This window comes from Halichondria panicea, chromosome 12 (genome assembly GCF_963675165.1).
Source record: "Halichondria panicea chromosome 12, odHalPani1.1, whole genome shotgun sequence".
Taxonomy (NCBI): domain Eukaryota; kingdom Metazoa; phylum Porifera; class Demospongiae; order Suberitida; family Halichondriidae; genus Halichondria; species Halichondria panicea.
This window is the reverse complement of record NC_087388.1, coordinates 5,875,286-5,898,934: the sequence shown is the minus strand read 5'-3', so window position 1 is coordinate 5,898,934 and position 23,649 is coordinate 5,875,286. Positions and strand designations below refer to the sequence as shown.

At 38.4% G+C, this 23,649-nt stretch overlaps 2 protein-coding genes across 6 annotated transcripts; one reads left to right on the top strand and one right to left on the bottom strand.

The window, feature by feature from the left end:
* Positions 1 to 386: 386 nt before the first annotated feature.
* LOC135345394 (uncharacterized) lies at positions 387 to 5,242 on the bottom strand. Of its 2 annotated transcripts, XM_064542824.1 has the most exons (9): positions 5,156 to 5,242; positions 2,002 to 2,057; positions 1,814 to 1,940; positions 1,664 to 1,752; positions 1,392 to 1,505; positions 1,238 to 1,331; positions 1,076 to 1,185; positions 924 to 1,029; positions 387 to 874 (listed from the first exon to the last, which is right to left on the bottom strand). In XM_064542824.1, the coding sequence occupies exons 2-9, from the start codon at positions 2,017 to 2,019 to the stop codon at positions 753 to 755; spliced, it is 780 nt and encodes a 259-aa protein (XP_064398894.1). In that variant the 5' UTR covers positions 2,020 to 2,057; positions 5,156 to 5,242; the 3' UTR covers positions 387 to 752. The 2 variants fall into 2 exon arrangements, with proteins under 2 accessions (XP_064398894.1, XP_064398893.1); XM_064542823.1 differs by lacking the exon at positions 5,156 to 5,242 and having other exon boundaries at positions 2,002 to 2,739.
* On the top strand, positions 2,793 to 23,318 carry LOC135345381 (uncharacterized). 4 transcript variants are annotated; one of them, XM_064542805.1, is made up of 9 exons: positions 2,793 to 4,406; positions 4,463 to 4,817; positions 8,106 to 8,147; positions 8,485 to 9,440; positions 20,762 to 21,275; positions 21,328 to 21,423; positions 21,496 to 21,794; positions 21,995 to 22,045; positions 22,134 to 23,318. In XM_064542805.1, the coding sequence occupies exons 2-9, from the start codon at positions 4,481 to 4,483 to the stop codon at positions 23,154 to 23,156; spliced, it is 3,318 nt and encodes a 1,105-aa protein (XP_064398875.1). In that variant the 5' UTR covers positions 2,793 to 4,406; positions 4,463 to 4,480; the 3' UTR covers positions 23,157 to 23,318. The 4 variants fall into 4 exon arrangements, with proteins under 4 accessions (XP_064398875.1, XP_064398872.1, XP_064398874.1 ...); XM_064542802.1 differs by lacking the exons at positions 20,762 to 21,275; positions 21,328 to 21,423; positions 21,496 to 21,794; positions 21,995 to 22,045; positions 22,134 to 23,318 and adding exons at positions 9,566 to 10,073; positions 10,137 to 10,229; positions 10,305 to 10,696; positions 10,857 to 10,943; positions 11,021 to 12,137 and having other exon boundaries at positions 2,811 to 4,406; XM_064542804.1 differs by lacking the exons at positions 2,793 to 4,406; positions 4,463 to 4,817; positions 8,106 to 8,147; positions 8,485 to 9,440 and adding exons at positions 18,528 to 19,065; positions 19,676 to 20,625.
* Positions 23,319 to 23,649: the final 331 nt, after the last annotated feature.

Here is a 23,649-nt window from a genome sequence, read left to right as displayed (position 1 = left end):
TAGGCCATGTGCTGAGTAATAATTATATACATAGCAACAAGGCAGTGATGCACCAGTTATTGTTAGCCAGAGGTAGTAGTGTGTCTAGGATATCAATGATAGTATATATACCCTTCATTACTTGTCATGTCCGGAAACACTGATGATGCAACTTCTATATATAGCTATATATAGCTTAATTAAGGGTTTAGTTTGCTGATACTATAATTAGTGATCTTGTATGACTAATTTGTACTGCTTTTGAGGGTAGCATAAGTTACTGTTTTATCATAGCCTATAGTAGGAAATGATGCTAACAATCTCAGTGACACTAGAAAGTGAGTAGCATAGTCACTCGAAGCAATGAGCCAGAAACTTCCAGTTGTTGCTGACTATTTCACTATCACTATGTATACGACTCAGGAACTGTGTGTTGTTGCTCTATAGTATCTCCGGATCTGAGATCAACTATTTTATTGCTAGAACCCTCACTATGTCTGGGATACTACAAACAGCCCTTTGGGCTTCTAAATCATAGAAACTTCTTACTAACTATTATAAAGACTTGGTGCACTTCCTGGAAACTTGTATATATAGGCATTCAACTATGAAATTAATGCTCCCCGTTCAGCAAAGTACAAATATGTAATTAAAATATGTATGCCAACGACTAAATTGTCTATACTATAGTTCTTTATGCATGCACAATGCTAAGATATTTTATTGTTACAGTAATTTTGAACTGTTCTTCCAAATTTTGGGCATGCATATCCTTAAATCATGAGCACGGAGCAAATGACCAGAATCATAACAGCTGTTATTGTAGTGACTGGTTTTCCTCCACTGCTGCATTGTTGACGCAGCACAGAACTAGATTTGAAATGCTTATTGCAAGCTGTTTAAAATTATAGTTAATTACATGTTTCATTTAATTTTCCACTTACTTTCTCGAACAGGATTACACCCATACCAAGCAAACCCGCACTTGTTGTAGGCTTCCTCAACAAAATAGCAGCTCTTATCCAGACAGTACGCTCCGATACCTTCCTCCTATTGAAGGTATGTTACTGATATTTAAACATAGCTAGTAACTCACTAATCTTTTTCTTTGGCACTCTTTCAAGCCATCCCTAGCAGCTTCCTTAAACAAGCATGTCAAGTTATCATACCTCCAATTGTAACAGTTTCGGTTTGTTTCAGTGCATGCTGTACAAATTGATATAATGAAAATTATTTTATGATGCATGCATGGGCTTACCTAACTTAAATGGATTGCATAGGTCACAGTATTCGTAGGCTGATGAGAAATACGTTAGACATGTGGCATTATTGCAGAATTGTGTTTGGTCCCTCTTGATGCAATAAAGCATTATAATTATATACATGACAAATTCGAAATATAATTCACATACTATTCCGAGAGTCCTGCAATCCTGGAATGTTTTGTTATTGCTTGGTATCCTTTCAGCCAGACAGGAAAGGCCGTCTAGTTTGGTACCGTTGATAAATGAAGTTTCATTTGTCTCCTATATAATATAAACATTCAATATATGCGTTCCCAGCTTGGCCGATTTGTCTCTAAAGTACTAGATCTAGTTGTTGACTTAGCGAGATAAATCGGCCTGGGAATGAGGCTATATGCATGCATGATCAGTAAATTCTATACGATGAATTATTAACATACTAATGTGACATTCCTGCATTCCTCGATTGTCTCAGTAAAGTTTGATATTAGAGTTTCATCTTCGTAGCAGCATGTTTGATTTCGAACCTATAAATATTATAAGCATAAAGTAAAACAAAATTAATAAGCAATAAATTAATGTGCTTTCCTTGAATGCCGCCTCACTAAAGCTTGATATTTTTTCAGCCAGACATTTAAAGCTTTCCTGATCTCTGGCACCATTGGCTAATTGTTGTACAAGACATACACCAGCAAGAAGAACCAGTGTCAGCTTGATCTGCGTAGATATAATTATGTAGAAATACATTTTACACAAACGTATATAGCTATTTGCTCACCACATTCACAGCAGCCATACTGATTCCAAAGTTGCAGTTTCAGTAAATTGTGAACTCTGTTATTTTGAATTCAACATCCAGTTTTACATGCGCTCATGCAGGCACTGGTAGGAGTTGCTTTTAAGGAAAATCAATGACCCTACCTTACAGTACAGGATTGGCCAATACCCATGCCATAATAATTATTTCATGCGCATTGTATGTTCGAACATCAATAATTAGTTTCAGTGATTTGTATACATTTTTGTTTAATTTTTACAATAATAATATTATTATGTAGCTATTAGTTGTACATGAAATTATGTAACTTCTACTTTGTTGCCTTGAAACTCATTTGCTTCATATATCAAAAAGGTCACTTGTCCAGACTGCAATATGCTGACCTTTGAGACCTCCACCCAAAACTGCAAAAGATTGCTTTTATATAGGGACTCTTTCTAAGATATTTATGGTTCCTGTGGGAAGTTTGCTATGCAGCATACATGCATGGATGGTTCCATGCAGTATTACATACCGTTAGCGGGTATATTTCGGGTATATATCAATTTTCGCAGATTAACCGTTAGAAAGATTTTCACAGAATAGCAGCCTTTCTGCAGCATGCATGCAATATTAAATTTGTGGGCATAAATGTTCACGGTATATGCTTAATCAGCGAACCGCGAACATTAATACCCACAAAATATATACACAATACTGTATCGTTCACCAACTGCAAACAAAACTAATGTATAGGTCTATATGCAACAAGGGTTTCTATGCTGGTTTCTATATATACGTTTTCAAAGCAACAAAGTAGTTTACATATATATGGCAGGAAATATTCGCCTTCCTTTGATGTCCATTGAATTTGAAAATGACATCCCACTCTACAAATATGCCCACTCATTTTATGTTCTATTGTTATTTCGATATGGAGTTATTTGTGCTGTACATGCATGCCTGATGGTATCAAACTATTTGATCTTTATTCGTATAAACAGCAATGCTGTCTTTATTGTTACCAAATAATTATGTCTGGAGAAATATCAGAGGGAATTATCACAGTGGTACCACTGCATGGGCATATCCTAGCAACTGCATACAATTAGGAGCTATAGCAATCCGTGCCAAACCAAATGACCGGTATATCGAAGTGGCCATACTTTAGAGAGCCAGAATAGCGAGAGTCTATACTGTATTCAAAAAGTGTGTACAGAAATTGAACAATCTGATTGGACTCCATAGTTTTACGAAGGCTGTTGTACAAAAACTCAATGATGCATTACAGAGACGAAATCAAGAACAGTGCGATCAAGGCAGATCGTTCGGTGCTAGGATCTCAAAAGGAAGTGCTGACATCTTTAGGAGACTGTGTGGTGCAAGTAACAAGGTTGCTGTGACAGTCCTTGAATGCTTTGTACTCTGCTGACTCAGACATGATGCTTGACAAAAAGTGAACAATACTAAGCTTTGTGCATGAGAATGAGCCCCACTCCCAATCTTATAGCAGAGGGCCTGAAGTAGTGTAATAATCTGACTATTGGACCAAAATTATTCATGATCTCATGATCATTAAGTAACTATAGCTCTTATAATACCATACACAACCCTCCTGTCCTAACATTTATCTGTCCAATCAAACAACTTTTGTACCACTCAAGCCTCCATGCAGGTAACTCAGCCAGCATACAGAGATGTGTGAGTACCTGTATGTACACACATTGATTGTGCTGCTATAACTCCCTGAAATACTAGCTGTTGGCGTTGTAGACTAGGTCTGAGAATAATATTCATAGCGGCTATATGAGGGAGTTGTGTTTGTGCATGTTTAGCTAATAAATGTCGTTTTTGTTATTAATTTTTAATTTATTAATTAAATTTTTAATTAAATCAGCCCAGGTGGGCATTTGGCATTTGGTATGTTGCTGTAGTGTAGCAACTATATCTGCACAGTCATGCATACATCATGTTTCGGTTTTTACAAGCACCTCAGAGTAAACTTTGACCCCACCTCAACTGATGTCTCTATTCAAAGAGCATGTACAGAAGTTCCAAAAATTTCTAAGAATCGAACAATCCGATTGGAATGGACGTTGTCAGCTAGGCTTATATGTCTTAATTGAATTGTGCCATAATTATGGAGCCTTTTTATGCAACAGGTATGTGCAGTGCATGCATGTGTGTGGGACAGTGGTCACTCAATCTCATGCATGGCTGCATACATAAAACTGACATGCATGTGACCTTAACTTACATAGATCTTCTACCCTGTGAAGTGTAATGAGAAACTATAATACAGCTCTTTTTGGGGATATACTAGTAAGAATTTGGTGCCAGTGTGCATGAAGCATTAGAGAGATTAGCTGCTGCAACTTAGAATCTCTATATATCGATCTACACTCTGGCAAAGACTGCATGTATAAGTAAGTTATTAATATTAAGACAACATTGGTATAAGAATGCTTCATTTGCATGGCAGGTCTGTGAGAGGTGCAAAATGACAACAAATATTGGTAACGTTGTATTGGTGAGCTGCAACGAGCAGCTAGTTACTCACTTCGCTTCAGATCCTAGAGGATACGCTGGAGTTTTGTTTCAAAACCATCTGATATCAGAAGAAACAAATCAGGAAATCCAGCTTGACAAGACAAACACGGCAAAAGCCAGGATGCTAGTACTAGAATTGCAGGCAAAAGTCAAAAGTTTTCCGGGAACTTATGATAAATTCATTACAATACTTCGGGAAAGGAATGAGCGACATGATGACGACCTCATCTCAGCGCTTACAGATAAGTACAAGGAGTTAGAAGCTGTGGATCAAACAAACTCAGCAGGTATGTGTGTAATCTAGAGTTTATTCATAATTATCACTAATGTTATTCATTTACAACTGCCAGTAGGAAAGGCCCAGGAGCCCATAAATAAATTATGAGAAGGAGCGGCTAACATGATCCCTGAGTGTACGTTGCATTGAAGTTTAAACTTCAACGTACACTCAGGGATTATGTTTCGTAATTTTTACACCTCGGGGATCATGTTTCGTAATTTTATGCAAGCGACTAAGTGCTTACAAACCACAGCCCTGTATTGCGGTATAACACGTGTAGGGATTCAACCACTTAGTGACTCTGCACATAATTATATGGAAATGCAGCCGTATATAGCCACTTACAAAACGTGATCCCCGTAGTCAGCTGCTCCTTCTGCATGGGCTCCTGGAATAACATAGTCCTATACTAGTTGCAGTTACAATAGTGAGTATCTGTGCCTAGGTCAGACAATCAGTCTGCCCTAAGACCCCAACCAAGACAGGAAGAAGTGCTACAAGTTGCTCATGAATACAGCTGTTTGCACAGACCTTGCAAAACCATTCACTGCATTACCACAAAACCATACAATGTTGCTATGCTAGACATGTACATGTAAAAGTGAGCAATGGTGGCTTCTAGAACTAGACTATTGGAAACTCATAGAACCGGGAGGATTTGAAGTGGAGAGAATGGTCTATCAACACCTTGTGCTGAGACTTGCATGCTGAACGAAAAATGTTTACGCTAAAGAAGCTGATTGCTCACTGTGGTATATCGGTTTTGACCAACAAGTCCGAACATATTTCACATTTCTCGTATAAGCAGCAGGCTTAAACTATCTTTTGTGATCTGTCAGTGTTTGAGGTCCTTTGCAGTACTAACAGTTTCTTCAGCCTTCACATTGCTTTCCATACATTCAGTGGACAGATTAGTAGCTATACATGTATATCATAATTATCTGCTGGCATATGCATGCAAGCTAGTCCCAGCTCATTCTCCACTTCAGATCCTCACGAGTTTCCATACCACCAAGAGTAGATAGAGCATTTACTTGATACCACCTTATATATATATACCGGGTAATTTTCGAGGGTCTCGCATTAGCCATTTTTGTAGCCTTAAAAGTACCATACAAGTGCTAGAAGCCATCATTGCTTAGGACTACATGTTGTTTGCATAGCAACATTGTATGGTGATTTTATGGTTTTGTGCATGGTAATGCAATGAGCTGATTTAGCAAGGTCTATGCAAACAGCTGCATATACCGTTTTTCTTTGTTTCTGATAGTTGAAATATGTATCAAGAAGACATGCAGGTTAACATACAATAAATACATTGACTTTTTGAGCAAGCTGTTCACCATCAATGTAGCAAGCTAAAAATTGGTTTAAATAAGGTAAATGCCATACAAATGAACGTGTTTGCAAAGCAGTTACACAAACTTTGACATTAATACACAATTTGGCAATAGCATAGAACACATCGTGAATGACTTCAAGCCTTCTAGCTTGCTGCAAAGCATCACATGCATCAGATGCACTAGTTGATACGTTAGAGACTGGCAGTCACTGCATGGTTCCTTTCACATCTGGAGATATGCAGCTAGCCATGAGTTCCACCAACCACAAAGACTATTCAGAAAGAGCTTAACTTTGACTTTTTGCTCACACTAATCTTAAACTTGCTGAGTCAACACATTCCTAATTCATCTCCTAGAAACAAGTTCGAGTTCAGTGTTATGAGCTTTGGAAATTTAGAAAAAAATCACCCTTCACTACAATCTGGTAGAGTTTTCGGGGTATCATTATGAAACATAGCCTCGATTCCAGCCACGAAGAAAAAGGCGGCCTGTTATACCTAGTAGGCACACAGTGGCATAGGCAGAGGGGGGCTGACGGGGCTAGAGCCCCCCCCTTTTGTGCTTCATCAACTCCAAATGCGTAGTTACTAGAATGATGTCATTCAATGGAAATGTAAATGTAGGCAGGGCCATCTACTGCGCATGCTTACTGCTGCTATTCAGCGCCTGCTCTGGCCCTGCTCAACGGATTTGAGCCCTGCCCTTCCCAAAATCCTAGCTACGCCACTGGCGCATGCGCGTACATTACCCCAAAAAGGGCCGGGGTAGTCCGTGTATTTGTGGATACTGTCAGTAAAATAAACCGTATACTGTTTGTATTCTGAAGTTACAGTCCGTTACATAGAACTTATTTAGAAGTATTGTGCAAAGAGACGACTGAGTTCTTACCCCCTTTATTGTATTAAGCCAAGTCTCTACTTAACGACACCCTACACTGTAAGTCTACAGATGTTATAGGAAAGGCATGATGTGTTCCTGTGGGTCCCCTGATGAGGCTGTGGTAATATGGACCAGGCAAGTCTTCTGCTACCAAATCTTGCCTTTATGTTCGACAAGATAGTCATTGCTGAAGATAAAGAAGCTAATGATCATTCCTGAAAGCTTTTAATGAGCTTTAACGTGCTTGACACTCAGGAAGTTATTCACTCAAGATCTACTGATGTATTAAAGAGTCCATGCACCACTCTTCCCAGCTGGCAGCTCTAGCTGTTTGGGAGGCCTTCTTGAACTCTCTCTTTGATAAACAGAGCTAAAAGAAGCAACACTGCTGCAGCATAATTATTCTACTTTGATTAAGTGTCTCTGAAAGCTGCCATTGTGGTCACATTGTCATACGTATTCTTCCTTTTTGTAACTTTGTCCGTTTTTTTTAGAATTTGTATAATTATGATGAAATTGCTGTCAACTATTTCGCGCATGCGCATAGGTATACCAGGCTGCCTTTCTCTTTGCGGCCTGGAATCAAGGCTATATGAAACACTGTTTTATGATGTCATCCTTATGAAATATTTGTGGTATGTTGTCTTGTCTTGCAAATAATGGGGGTCTTAGGCAGACTGAATACCTTTTGTGTACAGTCTATTGTATGGAACGCCAAAAAAACACATCCCACTCATTTGGGTGTCCCACACTACTACCCACGTATACACTACTTGACATCTATCGGCTACTTGACATCTATCGGCTACTTGACATCTATCGGCTACCCTCTCCTCAATCCTATTTGATAATACTGTATATAAAACTGTTCTTAGTTGGGCATGGCCGCGGGTAAAGATTGATGTAGCATGTGGGACATCCGAATGAGTGGGATGTATTTTAGACCTATTTGGCATTCTATATACTATTGGAGTTGCGTACTGAACTCATGGTGTAATTCATATGCAGTATTATTATAGCTACAGTTTACGCTATAAATTGTGTATGAGTTTTTGTATTGCAATTGCATGCAGAAACTGAAGTTCCAGTAGAACCACAGAGGATTGTTGCAACCAGTAAGTGCAACTATAAATTAATCATCAAGGGCCTATATATAAGAAGAGAGAGGGCGCATGCAACTCGTAATGTATACTGTGTATACATGCGTCATATTATTGATGAGTCAGCAGGTATTTAGCCAACCGCCCACTAGGGAATAGACGAAGAGTATAAAGTGCACATGCAATAAATTTTGTGTATTTTAGACATACGCCTCCGTCCATTTATAATATGATAGATTGTAGTTGCATGCTCTCTTCTCTTTATACGCCCTTGGTACCACTTACAATTATAGTGAGATTTTATTGCATGTGCCTCCATTCGCTTAATATGACAAGATGCATTCTGCCACAGTGGACTACGAAGATCAAGCAGGTGGAGAATTAACACCGAGATCTGTCAGTACAAGCTCATCTGGAATCGAATCACTCACGGCTTCTGATTCTAATACAGATCGGACATTTTTTAACTTCCAATGCGGCTGTGGAAAGTGTACCATCTTGGGTCATGTCACTGGCAGGGATAAGTGTTTAAGCTCCAAGCCACCTCAAATTAAAAGATTCACTCGTGACACTCCTTGTAGTGAAAACAGAGTATCATCCACAGAAATCTCTTATAGTACGTTCAAGACAGCCCTACATAATGAAACACAAAACATTCATTCGAAGTTTTGTAGCTTACTCACAAACACGATTACGAATCTGGAAAAACAATATGACATTACTAAAGTGAAGCAGTACGTCCAGGCACTTTTAACACCACAAGGATCGTATTTCAACAAAATTTATCGCAAACCTTCTGAAGAGATTCTGATCCGTGATGTTACCAGTTTTAGCGAATTGTCTGACTACTTACAGAATAATTTCTGCTCTTGGTTCAATTATTCACTCATTTCCGCAATACGAGAAGAATTTCTTTTCTCGAATAAAAATGATCCATCTTTAGTGAGATATGAGCATTTCTTTCAGCAATATATTAATCGACGATGTTTTCTATTTGTTGATGACTTTGGCCCTCAACCGTCTCACATTGAATCAGTGGAGATAACATGTAAGATCGATGTTGACTTTGATGCAATCACCTTCGATCAAATTCAAAAATTGAAGTTAGTTTTTGTGAATTGCTGGGGACAACTACTACCACACCAAGTTCTGAATTTGAAGCATGTTCAAGAAGGCTGTACAGAGCTGGTGTTTAGAGTTCCAGCTTATTTTAGGCATGTTTACAGCCAGTTGAGTCCTGAACAAATGCAGCACCTGAAAGAAAATGCATTCATTGAGGTCAAAATTGGTCAACAAGTAATATTGAAGGTAATAACTATATTCACTAGACTTGTACATACTGAAGTGGTACATAAGTACCTTGTTTTATATTCTAATGCAGCTAGCTGTACTTCTAAACAATGTATATGTATTCTAGCGCTTAAACTTTACAGGCAGAAGGTGATTCAACAAAGAAGCTGCTAAAAGCGTTTGGCCAAGATGGTGGTGACCCGACTTCTGCCTTAGCCTCACTGATAGGGCTTGATCCGACAGTTGATGTGAGTTCAATCAGGGACAGTGATGGAATGACCCTCCTCCATCTTGCTTGTCGCTGGGATTGGTCAAAGTGGGAACTCTTAGTCACCCAATTGGTCGAAACACACCGCCATAATGTCTCAGTTGTGAATGAGGATGGAGACACACCTCTGCACACAGCTGCTCGATTCAACAACAGAGGAGCTGCGGAATATCTTCTTGAGCTCAGTGATGTCAATGCTAGAAATAACGTTGGATTAACTGCCTTTAACATTGCAGATCAAAAGCAACATCAAGAAGTTTTGAGAGTGTTGGTCGAGTGTGATGAAATATTTGCCAACATCCCAATAATCAGCACCGAAGTTTTTCAGTCAGACGAACCCATATACAGGACAAGCAGTGACTCAAATATGTCATCCAGCGCAGGTAAAGCATATATAACAATACAGACCGTTTGATTTTAAACATGCATGTGTGTTGTGCTCACAGATGAATCTACCAGCCCCCAAGGGGACAATTTGAAGTTAGTACCGGATGTATCTTCTACAAAGGAAGATCTCTCATCAATATCTACATTATCCCGTAGGTTGTTAAATGTACACACACTATTCATGTATCACTTGGAGTGTAATGCATTCGCTTATATTATGTACACAGATCAAAGTCGGGTTGAAAGGCATGGCTCTACCATAAGATCAAGAAATCTTCGGAGTGATAATTCAGAGCCAAGTCAACATTATACACCACCTCCTGTTTTAAAGTCCAAGCTTGATGATGATAATGATGATGAGACTAATAATCCACCGGAGTACAGTGAAAGTACCAGGCTATCGACTGTTCCAACTTACTTAGAATCAAATGAAAATGGTCCTCCCAGATACAATTTACCATATATTCGTCCTCCCGCATATATCACCAATTGCAACCAACAGCCTCCCGCCTCACAACAAGATTCAGAAGCTATTAACAATCTCCACACACAACCTGATGATTCAGACTCCCAAACAACCCTTATAAGTAATGATTCTCAACCCCATGAAGAACACCAGGTAAACAGGTGCCAAGTTTAGTATGTGCAATACACTTAAGGATGTCGTGCATGCTTTCAGATCAGTGCATGCCATGAGTACCTATATATGCATGTAGTTACATCAGTGTATACTAATTCATAACATGTAGCTATAATTTATGTACATACATGCATTGCAGAATACCGTATCCTCAACAGCAAAAACCCTGTGTGCTGGATGCCTGATCAGTATTGTTGACAATCATTGGGGGAAGGTAATTTCCAAGGTAAAATAGCTATTGGATGCACGCATGCAGTCCATTTCTTAGCTAGCCTATACCTTAAGTTCTAACATTTACTACAGGTATTATTCTCTGAACAAAGCTCTCAAAGAAGCTCTCTAAGACTATCCAGATTTTTTTTCTTTTTGGGGATAATATGCTTTGCAGCATTATTTTTCACCCTAATCTATGCTGAAACAAATCCCAGAGTGTATGAAGGCTCGGTACATATCACTCAGCTTATCCAGCCATCTATACTACCTATAGCTCTGATCGGAGGTAATGTACTACAACTAACACTCACTGAGATCCCAAATACTCAGATTATCCCAATTTACTTCAACATTAGCAATTGTGATGATATCAGAAAAGAAAATTCCACAATATACGAAGAAGGAATACTCATTCCAGAAGAAAATACTCCAATTTATGAGCTCTACACACAATATAACGTCTCTCTGAGGTTGCAAATTCAATTATCAGCTAACTATAACAGCTCAGATCTAGAATGCCCATTTGTTTTGGTAGTTTTTGACAATGTTAAAGAATACGAATCCTTTTTGCACAATGGATCTTGGGCGTTCACCTATATGGAGTACTGCATCAAAAATGATAATTTCTCGATCAGTATCATACTTGCCGGAAATAGCTATTATTTTTTGGGTGTTCACTTTGAAGCCAACTCACATATTATGGGAAACATAACATATATTATCGACGGCCAGAATGAGGAAAACTCAACTAGCTCCTTCACAAGCCTTTGCTCAATAACATCCACAGCTACAACAGCTTGTAATCACAATTTTAACAGTTTTTTGGACACACCAAATTTGTGTATCATAGGAGTTGTTCCCAAACGAAATGCTAGTGGTGTAATAAGGAAAGCAGAACTCCAGTATTCCTATTCAACCTTCTCAACACTTGTTATGTGGCTAATGTTAATTATATTCTTTCTCATGTGGCTTTTAGTGCCAATCTTTTACAATTATTACATGAAACTGAAAACCAACAAATCAGTTCAAATCCGTCACAGCCGACAGTCACATCATAACTCAAATTCACTCAAATTCATAATATTTATTATTATTAATATAATTATTATTATGTTCTTTTTTATTTTTTACTTAACCTTTATTCTTACTATAAACTTTATTTAGTCTTGTTATTATTATTATTGTTGAAAATAACGGAAGTCAATATAATAATTATGCGAGCATCAAACATTAATTTTACTATCTTACGTAACTTTGCAAGAATAAAATCGCAAATACCTATACCTGCTACGCATGTACTTGCATGCCAGTTTAATTATTCAGAAGTATAAGGCTGTCCCATCATGCATGCTTATTTAATTTTTCTTCCTATAATTATAATACTCGGGCAACTACCCATGCATATTACTCCATTATTCTCCTCTGGGCAATTTTATTTGACAAACCCCTACAAAGCCCTCCCAGCATGAAACTTTCAATTCTTGCACGATACATGTATACTTTTTGTTTATAGTCATAGATCAACTCTTGATCAGTATACCCCTTGCTTGATCAGTATATACCCCTTTATACCCCATAAACTTGAAGACCTATTTGCAACACTAGCAAACGGCTCACTTCTCACCAAGCTCAATTTGTCACAAGCCTATAATTATATCTACAGGAAGAACGATAAGGACTCAACCACGTGACCAGAAACACCTATCAAGGGTTATACCAGTTAGTAAATAAAGCAGTTAGAAACGCATCACTACGAACTCTTGTATTAATGAACACGCAAGAATATAGCTAGCTATTAGGTGTAGGTATGTAAAAGATAGACACATCAGTTTTAACAATAAATATTGCTCACAGCAGATAGAATGAACAATCGTGCTGGTAACTTCAGGTGTGACTGAAACATAACATGACCAAAGCATGCAGACAAATTCCGCACATGCTGACTTTATCATCAGTGCTGTACAATTTCGCAAAGCTGCATCCTATAGTTCAGATTAGCACCAACCGCCGAATACACGTGGGTGGAAGGAAGCCCATGCACGAAAAAACAAACCCATAGAAATGATAGAGTTCCGTTCCGATGCAAGACTGCGAGATACAAAGTTAGTATTGAAAAGGCTGCCACTGCATGTGACAGCTCCAGTAACACAGTGTAATAATTCTAGTGTGGCATGTCGGGGGCAGATTTTTCTTATGCTGTTGAAGGCAGTTTCGAATCTTTTTACTATCTAAGCTTAGTCTTCGCAAAAACATCCATACAGGGAAAGGCAGTGTGTAACTGACAACTAGATCTAGCTCTTCGTTTTTACACACCCGAAATTATGCAGCAGGTAGATATAGCCTTCCTGCACATAGCTGCAGTGACACGAGAGACGTCAACACCATTTTCAGCGACACTAAAGCAGCTCAAATCATTCGTAGGAATAGTTTTGTGCGGCAAAAAAGAATAATTATAGATCTACCTGCATGGTTAACTTTTCAGATTTTTCTCTGTTTTTAGGGTACTAATTTTGGCAGATTTGTATTAGCAAGTGTTTCAAAAGATGAGTTGGTTGAATGGAAGTTTGGAGTAAAATAACAGATGAAAGAGTAGGGCTCTCAAAAGTACATTTTCAAAAGAAAAACTTACTAATGAGATTCATAAAATGTTTTTACAACTTCATACTCCTCAAGCAGCCAATGGATTGTACGGTCACTGTTCACTGTTCCATCATAACCCACTCCATGCCCACACACTACCCGCCCCCACACGCTCCATCTCAACTTCACTGCTAGCAACAAACAGAGGAGATGTCGGCAAATCTCGACTGGTCAAGAAGACAAACCAAATAAGTAAAAGCATTAAGGAAAGAAATGCTAAAACTGTCTCTGCCTTGCATGACCATGTAACTCGACTAGTACAGAGATGTGTGAGTACCTCTATGTACATGCACATTGTGTATAACTCCCTGCTAATAATACTGTTGGCATTGTAGGGCACTCTGCAATTCCACTCTAGAATGCATTTCCATTCTGAAATTCCATTGTGTTATTGTCTTCATCCAGTGTAAAAAATGGCTATAGTGAAGTTGAGAAACTTGTTAATATTTTGAGAGTGCATGGGTATTCTTATACAGGCTAATCCGGCCTGTGTTTTTTATCTTGTTAATCCCCAACAGCTAGATCTACTGCTTGTAATGAAACATATAGTTAGGACACAATCAAACAACCACTGTTATACGGTGACAGCATTGGGGACATGAATGCTGTCTCCAACACATGCACAAATTGATAATTATTATTATTATTACAAATCATCAATAAACGCTAAATTTCTAGTGCAGTTTTAATGTTCATAGCTGCCAGTTCTGTTACTAAGTGCCTGAACACGTACAGACCAGATGATGTCAATTTGACTTTTGCTGTCTTGACATATACCTCCAGGCTCCACTCTGGTTGAACATCAGAGAGGGCAGAGCTGGTGGGCGGGACTTTATCCTGCATGAGGACACTATACTCCCATGCACACTCCTTTAATACAGATACGACACTATAATTATGTGTGGGGGGGGTCAGATTTATAATCTCAAAGATGTGTAGCTATACAACAGCAGAATTTCAGTAGCCCTTGCTACAGAATAGTAATTTAAATAATTATAACTACTTGCATGTGGGAGGTTATCAAAAACATGCACCATTCTCAACTGCAGAGTCCACTAATAAATACTATACACACACAGTAATAATATACCATACTCACAAACGATTTATCAGAGCTGTTTAGTCACTGGTTTTAATAGTAGACACGATCTCGGTACAAGATGAGGCCGACGCGTGATATCATGTGATTGGCACAATGGAAGTGCACTCCAGAATGGAAGTTCAGAGTGGAATTTTAGAATGGAAGTGCATTCCAGAGTGGAATTTCAGAGTGGAAGTGCATTCTAGAGTGGAATCTTAGAGTGGGATTGAATGGCCCCTACGGGCTTCCGTATTACGATCCCAATAATTTATTACAATTTTCTGTAACCTTAACACAATAATAATAATAATTATTATTGATTAAATGTTTCATTGATAGTGGATCTTCAATAGAAGATTGCCGTCTTATGTCTATATACGTCTTAATTTTGTCTATAATTATTATGTCACATTTTGTGGGAATGATGGGGGCTCATTGCATAGGGGGGAAGAGGGGTACTAACATTTGAAGCTCAGCCTTCGGTGTGCACAATTACTCTATGCAAGGCATTGTCCTGGGTACTATACTAGCATTGTCATAACGGTACTAACATTTACAGTACAGGGTACATATAACAATGATATGCATGCTGTATGTGTACTATAGGCCAGTATCTATTACTTTCCTTATTGAGCACAATGTACATTCAATTCAGCCTCGGTGTGTGCACAACTATACCTTTATATGCAAGGCGGTGACTACTAGCATTGACTTGTTCTCTCTCTGGTGTAGATTGACTCCCCGTTCAATGGGGGCTTCCACCAGTCCAGTGGACTCACCTCCAACCCAACAGTGCATGAAGGAAAAAGTATAGTGACATTTTGTTCAACTCAGTGACAGCTATGAAGTATTTTGACTATTCCTACTTTGACTCCACCCTCTCCTCGGTCCAACGGTTCCAGAGGTCCCACAACACTCATCGGAGCACCCCCTCCTCACACTCCCGGAGAATGGTCTCCTCACACCTCCCACAATGCAGTACCTGAGACAAGCACTCCTCACACTCTACGCTAACATGATCAGGTGACTCAGATAGCGCTGTGTGTGTGTATACATTTACTGTCTACACTTACATGTAAATATATGCAGTGTCACTGTGTGTAAGGTTAATGGCTTACTTTGCTGACAGTGTGTTCATAATTATAATCATAGTGCTCGTGATCGGATGAGTAGAATAGTCAATTGTTTGGTTAAAACTACAGTGTAGAATATGGTTGTACCGCGTACTTAAATGGTTGAAAGATAGCACCATCTCACAATAGTCTATAGTCCCTAAACTGGTATTCATAGTCCGAGGGAACAGTTGTTTGTCGACTCATCTGTACTACTACAACCATCCATAGTTGATACACAATGCTAATCATCATGTGTGGTACAGGTGTGCATTTGTGTACATGGGATAGTGCTCGGCCCTGCTAAATCAAGCTCAGAATAATAATAGGTGTCTAAAGAATAATTGGGGATAATAGACATCATTAAGTAAAAATTATTACTTTGCATAACAACATCCTCGTGCAAAAAGGTAAATATTCTGGATCAGTTCAAGTCAGCAAGATAACACTGATAAGTCGTGTGTCAGTTGTGTGCTGTGTTTATGTCTATACGTTAATTTTGTCTATAGATAATTAGAATATCATGGCAGAATAGAATAATGGGGGAGGGGATAGGCCTAGATAGTGCCCTTATTTCATATACTTATTTCTCTACAGACTTGGCTTTGACAAACACCTCGGAGTGAACTTTGATCCCACCTAAACTGACGTCAGATATGTGGATCTATTCACGAAGTGTGTACATGCAGAAGTTCCAAGAATTGAACAATCTGATTGGACGCTGTCAGCTAGGAGTATATTATGTAGAAGACACTGTATAAGACGAGACATGTTTGAGAAATAATTGTGTATTGTGTGTTCATATCGAATGTGATTTTATGCAACATGCATGTGCAGGTGTATAGTAGTATCAATTAATGCACTGAATTGTCACATGACTATCATTCTGATAGCTCCTTTTTGGGATACAATATAAAGAGTCTGGTACATGTCAATGTACATGAAGCAGGAAGATTATCTGCAACTTTATATTCTGGCAAAGACTGCATGCAGATTGTTATCAATTAATTATTCAACTTTATAATGTTTTGGTATAGTATCATAAAAAAATTATGTATATTATGTAGAGATTTTCATGCCATGTGAGTCAATGATTTATACAAGGAAATGTCACCTTGTGTTACATGCTTATACTCTTCACAATGGTTCTAACTGTTCTAACTGTTTTAATTTGTTAATCTGCTATAGACTATACATAGCAACTACATAGTTACGGTACATGCATGTCCTCACATATTTGTCTTCGATTTTCTCGGCTACATCGTTACGCTCAACAGTAGGACTATAAGCCCTGATAAATTATGCTTGTAATAATTTTAGCATAAATAATTAGTCCATTTTTGGTAAAGATCAATCTTCTATTGGAAATCCACTATTACAAGTGGAACAATCAATCCCAATAATTTAACAATCTTCTGTAACCTTAACACAATAATAATTATTGATTGAATGTTTCATTGATAGTGGATCTTCAATAGAAGATTGCCGTCTTATGTCTATACGTCTTAATTTTGTCTATAATTATTATGTCACATTTTGTAGGAATGATGGGGGCTCATTGCATAGGGGGGAAGAGGGGTACTAACATTTGAAGCTCAGCCTTCAGTGTGCACAATTACTCTATGCAAGGCATTGTCCTGGGTACTACTAGCATTGTCATAACGGTACTAACATTTACAGTACAGGGTACATATAACAATGATATGCATGCACCTGTATGTGTGTACTATAGGCCAGTATCTATTACTTTCCTTATTGAGCACAATGTACATTCAATTCAGCCTCGGTGTGTGCACAACTATACCTTTATATGCAAGGCGGTGACTACTAGCATTGACTTGTTCTCTCTCTGGTGTAGATTGACTCCCCGTTCAATGGGGGCTTCCACCAGTCCAGTGGACTCACCTCCAACCCAACAGTGCATGAAGGAAAAAGTATAGTAACATTTTGTTCAACTCAGTGACAGCTATGAAGTATCTACTTATATAGGGGGGGACTCTGAGCTTAAAATAATGTACCATGCCATGCAGGACCTTGTACATTCTTTTACCACATTGTCTCAGTGAAATTGTTACACTGTATACACTTCCAAACCTGTTAGCCTCTACTTCAACATTAGCTGTAATGACACTCTTTTCTGTTTTCTCTGGACCACTTGAGTATCCTGTACACTGAGTACCTGACTGATGCCCTGAGGGAAGTGGGGGATTCCCTCAACAGACTCTCCTGTTCCCCCACTCCATTGGAACTGGCTGTCATTGCTGACACTACTTTTTAGGAGGTACGGGGGGCGGGTATGTGTGGTGTTTACAGGAATTGAAGTGATCCATGCACACACACATATAGCTGTTCCTCTAACACCTCAACTATCTGAGCAGTAGCCATCGATTGGACGGACTCTACTCTGACTCCACCTTCTCCTCGGTCCAACGGTTCCAGAGGTCCCACAACACTCATCGGAGCACCCCCCTCCTCACACTCCTGGAGAATGGTCTCCTCACACCTCCCACAATACAGTACCTGAGACAAGCACTCATCACACTCTACGCTAACATGATCAGGTGACTCGGAGATGTGTGTGTGAGTACATTTACTGTCTATACTTACATGTATATACAGTGTGTGTAGGGTTAATGGCTTACTTTGCTGACAGTGTGTTCATAATTATAATCATAGTGCTCGTGATCGGACGAGTAGAATAGTCATATTGTTTGATTAAAACTACAGTGTAGAATATGGTTGTACCACATAGCCATCTCACAATTCTAACAGTCCTTAAACTAATATTTATCGTTTTGGGGAACTTGTTTGTCGACTAATTTGTATTACTCTACAACCATGCATGGTTGATACACAATGCTAGGTATGGTAGAGTGTGGCAGGTGTGCCATGTGACATGGGATACTGCTTCTTTAAAGTTTCATTCTTAAAGCTTATTCTTCATTTACTGTCAAGCATCATGTCTGAGTCAGCAGAGTACAAAGCAATCAAGGACTGTCACAGCAGCCTTCTTACTTGCATCAAGCAGTCTCCTAAAGATGTCAGCGATCATTTACTCCGTTTTGAGATCTTAGCACCAAACGATCGAGATTATCTTAGGAATGACACTCATGATGCTGGTGACAAAGCACGAAGAATAATGGAATCTGTGCTGCTCCAGATAAAAAACAATCCACTGGTTTTTCATTCATTCGTTAGTGCTCTTGAAGAAGCTGGTAGTTTTACGAAAGCTACAGTGCAAAAACTCAATGATGCATTACAGAGACAACATCAACAGTCCGATCAAAGTCAAAGAATAGGAGGTAGGTTGTATAAATATAAATCCTAGATTGCTTTATGAAAACTCAACTCATGTATTGCACTATGTATCGTATAGCAGGTATATTTCGAGGGTGCAAATGTTTGTGGTTTTTGCGGATTAAGCTGGACCACGAACAGTTATAACCACGAACTTAATATCCCATGCATGCATGCATGCTGCAAAAGGCTGCTATTTCACGAAAATTAAATCCACGAAAACCTTTCTATAAAGGCATTTCTGCAAAAATGTATCGAAGAAAGAATTCAGGAGAGCAATGTCACTGTGCACACTGTATATAGTGGTTGACTTTAATAAGGCTTGTAAAGGTTGCATTTTCACGTGAGTAAAAAGGGTCGCATATACTTAAGTGTGTGCAAAGCATTCACTGGTTTTGCATGATTAACAAGATATGAGAGCTATCCAATAAACCTGCTACAACCCTTCCCCAGCCGTTTGGGCTTGTCATGGCTGATGAATAAGATAATTTGTATACAACATGCGTAATAATTATAGTGAGCCAATAAATATATCAGATAATTTATACTGATCCAGTAGTTTGTACCACACCATGCATGATAGTGAGCCAATAAATTGTCACCTCGTTATAGCAGATAACGAAGGTCAGGCAGGTGAAGAGTTACAACCAAGGTCCGTCAGTACAAGCTCATCTGGATCTGCATCACTCACGGCACCTGATTCTAAATTCTTTAGCTTCCAATGTGACTGTGGAAAGTGTACTATCTTGGGTCATGTCACTGGCAGAGATAAGTGCTTAAGCTCCAAGCCACCTCAAATTAAAAGATGCACTCGTGATACTGCTTGTAGCGATACAGTTTCAGCAACAGAAATTTCTGAAAGCTTCTTCATGAAATCCCTAGATAAAGAAACTCGAAAAATCCATTCAAAGTTTTGTAGCTTACTTACAAACACGATTATGAATCTGGAAAAACAAAAACAATATGATGTTACACAACTAAAGCAACACGTTCAGAAGTTGTTAACACCACAAGGTTTGTATTTTCACCAAATGTATCATAGCCCTTCTGAACATATTTTACTCTGTGATGCTATCAGCTTTAATGATTTAATTGAGTTTTTACAGAATAATTTCTGCTCTTGGTTCAATTACTCACTTATTTCTGCAATACGAGAAGAAGTTCTTTTCCCATATGAAGATGATGAAGCATTACAGAAATATGAACGTTTTTTTCGACAATATGTTAATCGACGATGCTTTTTATTTGTTGATGACTTTGGCCCTCAACCGTCTCACATTGAATCAGTGGAGATAACATGTAAGATCGATGTTGACTTTGATGCAATCACCAACGATCAAATTCAACATTTGAAGTTAGTATTTATAGAATGCTGGGAACAACTACTACCACATCAAGTTCTGAATTTGAAGCATGTTCAAGAAGGCTGTACAGAGCTGGTGTTTCGAGTTCCAGCATGTTTTAGTCATTTATACAGCCAATTGAGTCCTAAACAGATGCAGCACCTGAAAGAAAATGCATTCATTGAGGTCAAAATCGGTCGACAAGTAGATCTAATATTGAAGGTGATAAGTATATTCACGTTAGGTTTACAATACTAAAGTGCATGGTTGCATTTATGGTGTACATGTCTTAATTGTTCTGTACCTTGTACAGCTAGTTGTATATACTTCTAAACCATGGCATTGCATGTATGTACAGGCAGAAGTTAATTCAACAAAGAAGCTGCTAAAAGCGTTTGGCCAAGATGGTGGTGACCTGACTTCTGCCTTAGCCTTACTGATAGGGCTTGATCCGACAGTTGATGTCAGTTCAATCAGGGACAGTGATGGAATGACCCTCCTCCATCTTGCCTGTCGCTGGGATTGGTCAAAATGGGGACTCTTAGTCACCCAATTGGTCAAAACACACCATCATAATGTCTCAGTTGTGAATGAAGATGGAGACACACCTCTGCACACAGCTGCTCGATTCAACAACAAAGGAGCTGCCGAATATCTTCTTGAGCTCAGTGATGTCAATGCTAGAAATAACGATGGATTAACTGCCTTTAACATTGCACATCAAAAGCAACATCAAAACGTTTTGAGAGGGCTGGTCGAGTGCGATGAAATACTTGCCAACATTCCAATGGGGAATTTTAATAAGATAGAGGATATTCACAGGACAAGCATTAATACACTGACAGATGCATTGCCAATGCCTCTAAGTGCAGGTAAAATGATTTTGACTGCACATGCATGCATGCATGTATATTGTGCTTACAGATGAATCCACAAGTACTGAAGAGGACAGTTGCAATTCAACGACTGGTGTATCTACAGTGGAACGTACCTCACCAGCAGTCAGTGTCAGTTTACCACGTAGGTTGACATCATACTCACAGCTCATTATACACACTGTGATATAATAACTGCATGCACATGCATACACAGATCAAAGCCGGGCTGAAAGGTATGGCCGTACCATACGATCAAGAAATCTTCAGAGTGATGATTCAGAGCCAGATCAACAGTACACTTTAATTGATCAGACAAAAGATTCTAAAGCTTCAGAGTGCATTAAAAATCCTACAATTCCTGAAAAAAATCCTCCCACATACAATCCACCTCGTTCTCCAGCAAAGACTTCTCTTCAATGGCAATCTATACCGCGAGGTTCCATTCCCGATCTCCACACACAACCCAACGATTCAGACTTGGAGGGCCTTATAAATTCAAAACGAAAACATCAGGTAAGAAGTAGCATTTATTATGTGTATTGTAGTTGTAATACCACTGGTCGTTGATTTGTTAGACACCTTGCTGTGATTGCTAACTATAGCTATAATCTTACTATAGTCTATGCTTGCTTGATCTAGTATTAGCTAATTAATTCTAGTGGTATCTTAAAACTGTTATTGTGGTATCTCTATAATTATAACTGTTATTGCAGTGGGATACCATGAAGGCCATGGCCAGCTACTTCTGTCATGTTTGCTTCAAGGTGAATACAAGAGCTAATGTCTATTGCATGCAGTGTCTGGTGTATAACTTATAACGTATCACATTTCTTTTTCATTGAACCTATACAGATATGTCAATGCCATACTCTGAATATCATTGAGAGGAAAGCAGCTTCTATATGTTTGTGCTTTGTTATGGGTGTGTTATTCACAATGGTAATTTTTGCTTGTGCACTCTCCTTCACGATACTCAACGACCAAGAATCAAAACCTTTTGGTGGTTCAGTACATATTACTCAACTGATCCAGCAATCAGTACTACCTATAGCACGAGTCGGACCGAATGTAAAGCAACTAACAATTAACGAGATCACTAATACTAACATCTCAATTCACTTCAACATCAGCAATTGTGATGATATCAGAAAAGAAAATTCCACAATATACGAGGAAGGAATACTCACTCCAGAAGAAAATACTCCAATTTATGAGCTCTACACACAATATAATGTCTCTCTGAGGCTAGAAATTCACTTATCAGCGAACTATAACAGCTCAGAATGCCCAGTTGTTTTGGTAGTTTTTGACAATGTTGACGAATATAAATCATTTTTGCACAATGGAACCTGGATGTTTACCTATATGGAGTACTGCATCAAGAACGATAATTTCTCAATAAGCATCTCGCTCCAAAAGAGTAGTTACTATTTTATTGGAGTTCACATAGAAGACAATTTGAACGTCATCGACAGCATATCATATCGTATTAATGGCTGGAATAAGGAAAATTCAAAAAATTCTTTTATAAGCCTTTGCTCTATGATATCATCCACAACAGTATGTAATGTCGTATTTGATAGATACATTCCTGTAACACCGAAGTTGTGTATCATAGGAATTGTTCCAAAACGCAATTTTACCAATGAAGTAACGGAAGCGGAAATACTGTATTCGTATTCGAACTTCCTATATACAGAAGAACTGATAATTTTACTCTGGATAAGTTTTTTTATAATCGTTCTTCTGTGGTCTTTAGTGCTAGTCTTTTACAAAATAAAAACCAACACCAAGTTCACAACAAACTCACTTCAAATCAGTCCCAAGCGACATCGTAGCTTTCAGAATTCAAATTCATTCGAGTCACAAATTTAGTATCTACATAATTATGGTTTGAACAAGATCTGTATTGTAGTATCTGTGTGTGGTGTTGAGTTGTCCTATTAGATTACTAGTGTAACCTAGTATATAGTTACCACGAAATTTTTTAAATGTTTTGTGTAGAATTCTAGAATATTTTGCCACAGTGGATCTCCTCATAGTTATTTCACAAAGTGCATGTTGAACACATGGTAGTCGTCACATTCTCCATTTTTTTTTTAACTTTAGCTCAAGAGTGTTACGGAAGAGAAATGGAAGAGGAGGTTAATGGAAACAAAAGTCTTATAAAATCGGCCTGGGGACGTGGCTATGACAGGAAATGTAGGCTACACTCTAAAATCTATCCAACATGATCTCTAGCTACTTTTGTTTCCATTAACCTTCTCTTCTTCTCTTCCATTTCTCTTCCGTAACACTCTTGAGTTAAAGTTTTAGTTTAAACTAATGATCGCATAATTAAGTAATTTTTCCCTATAATTATAATTTA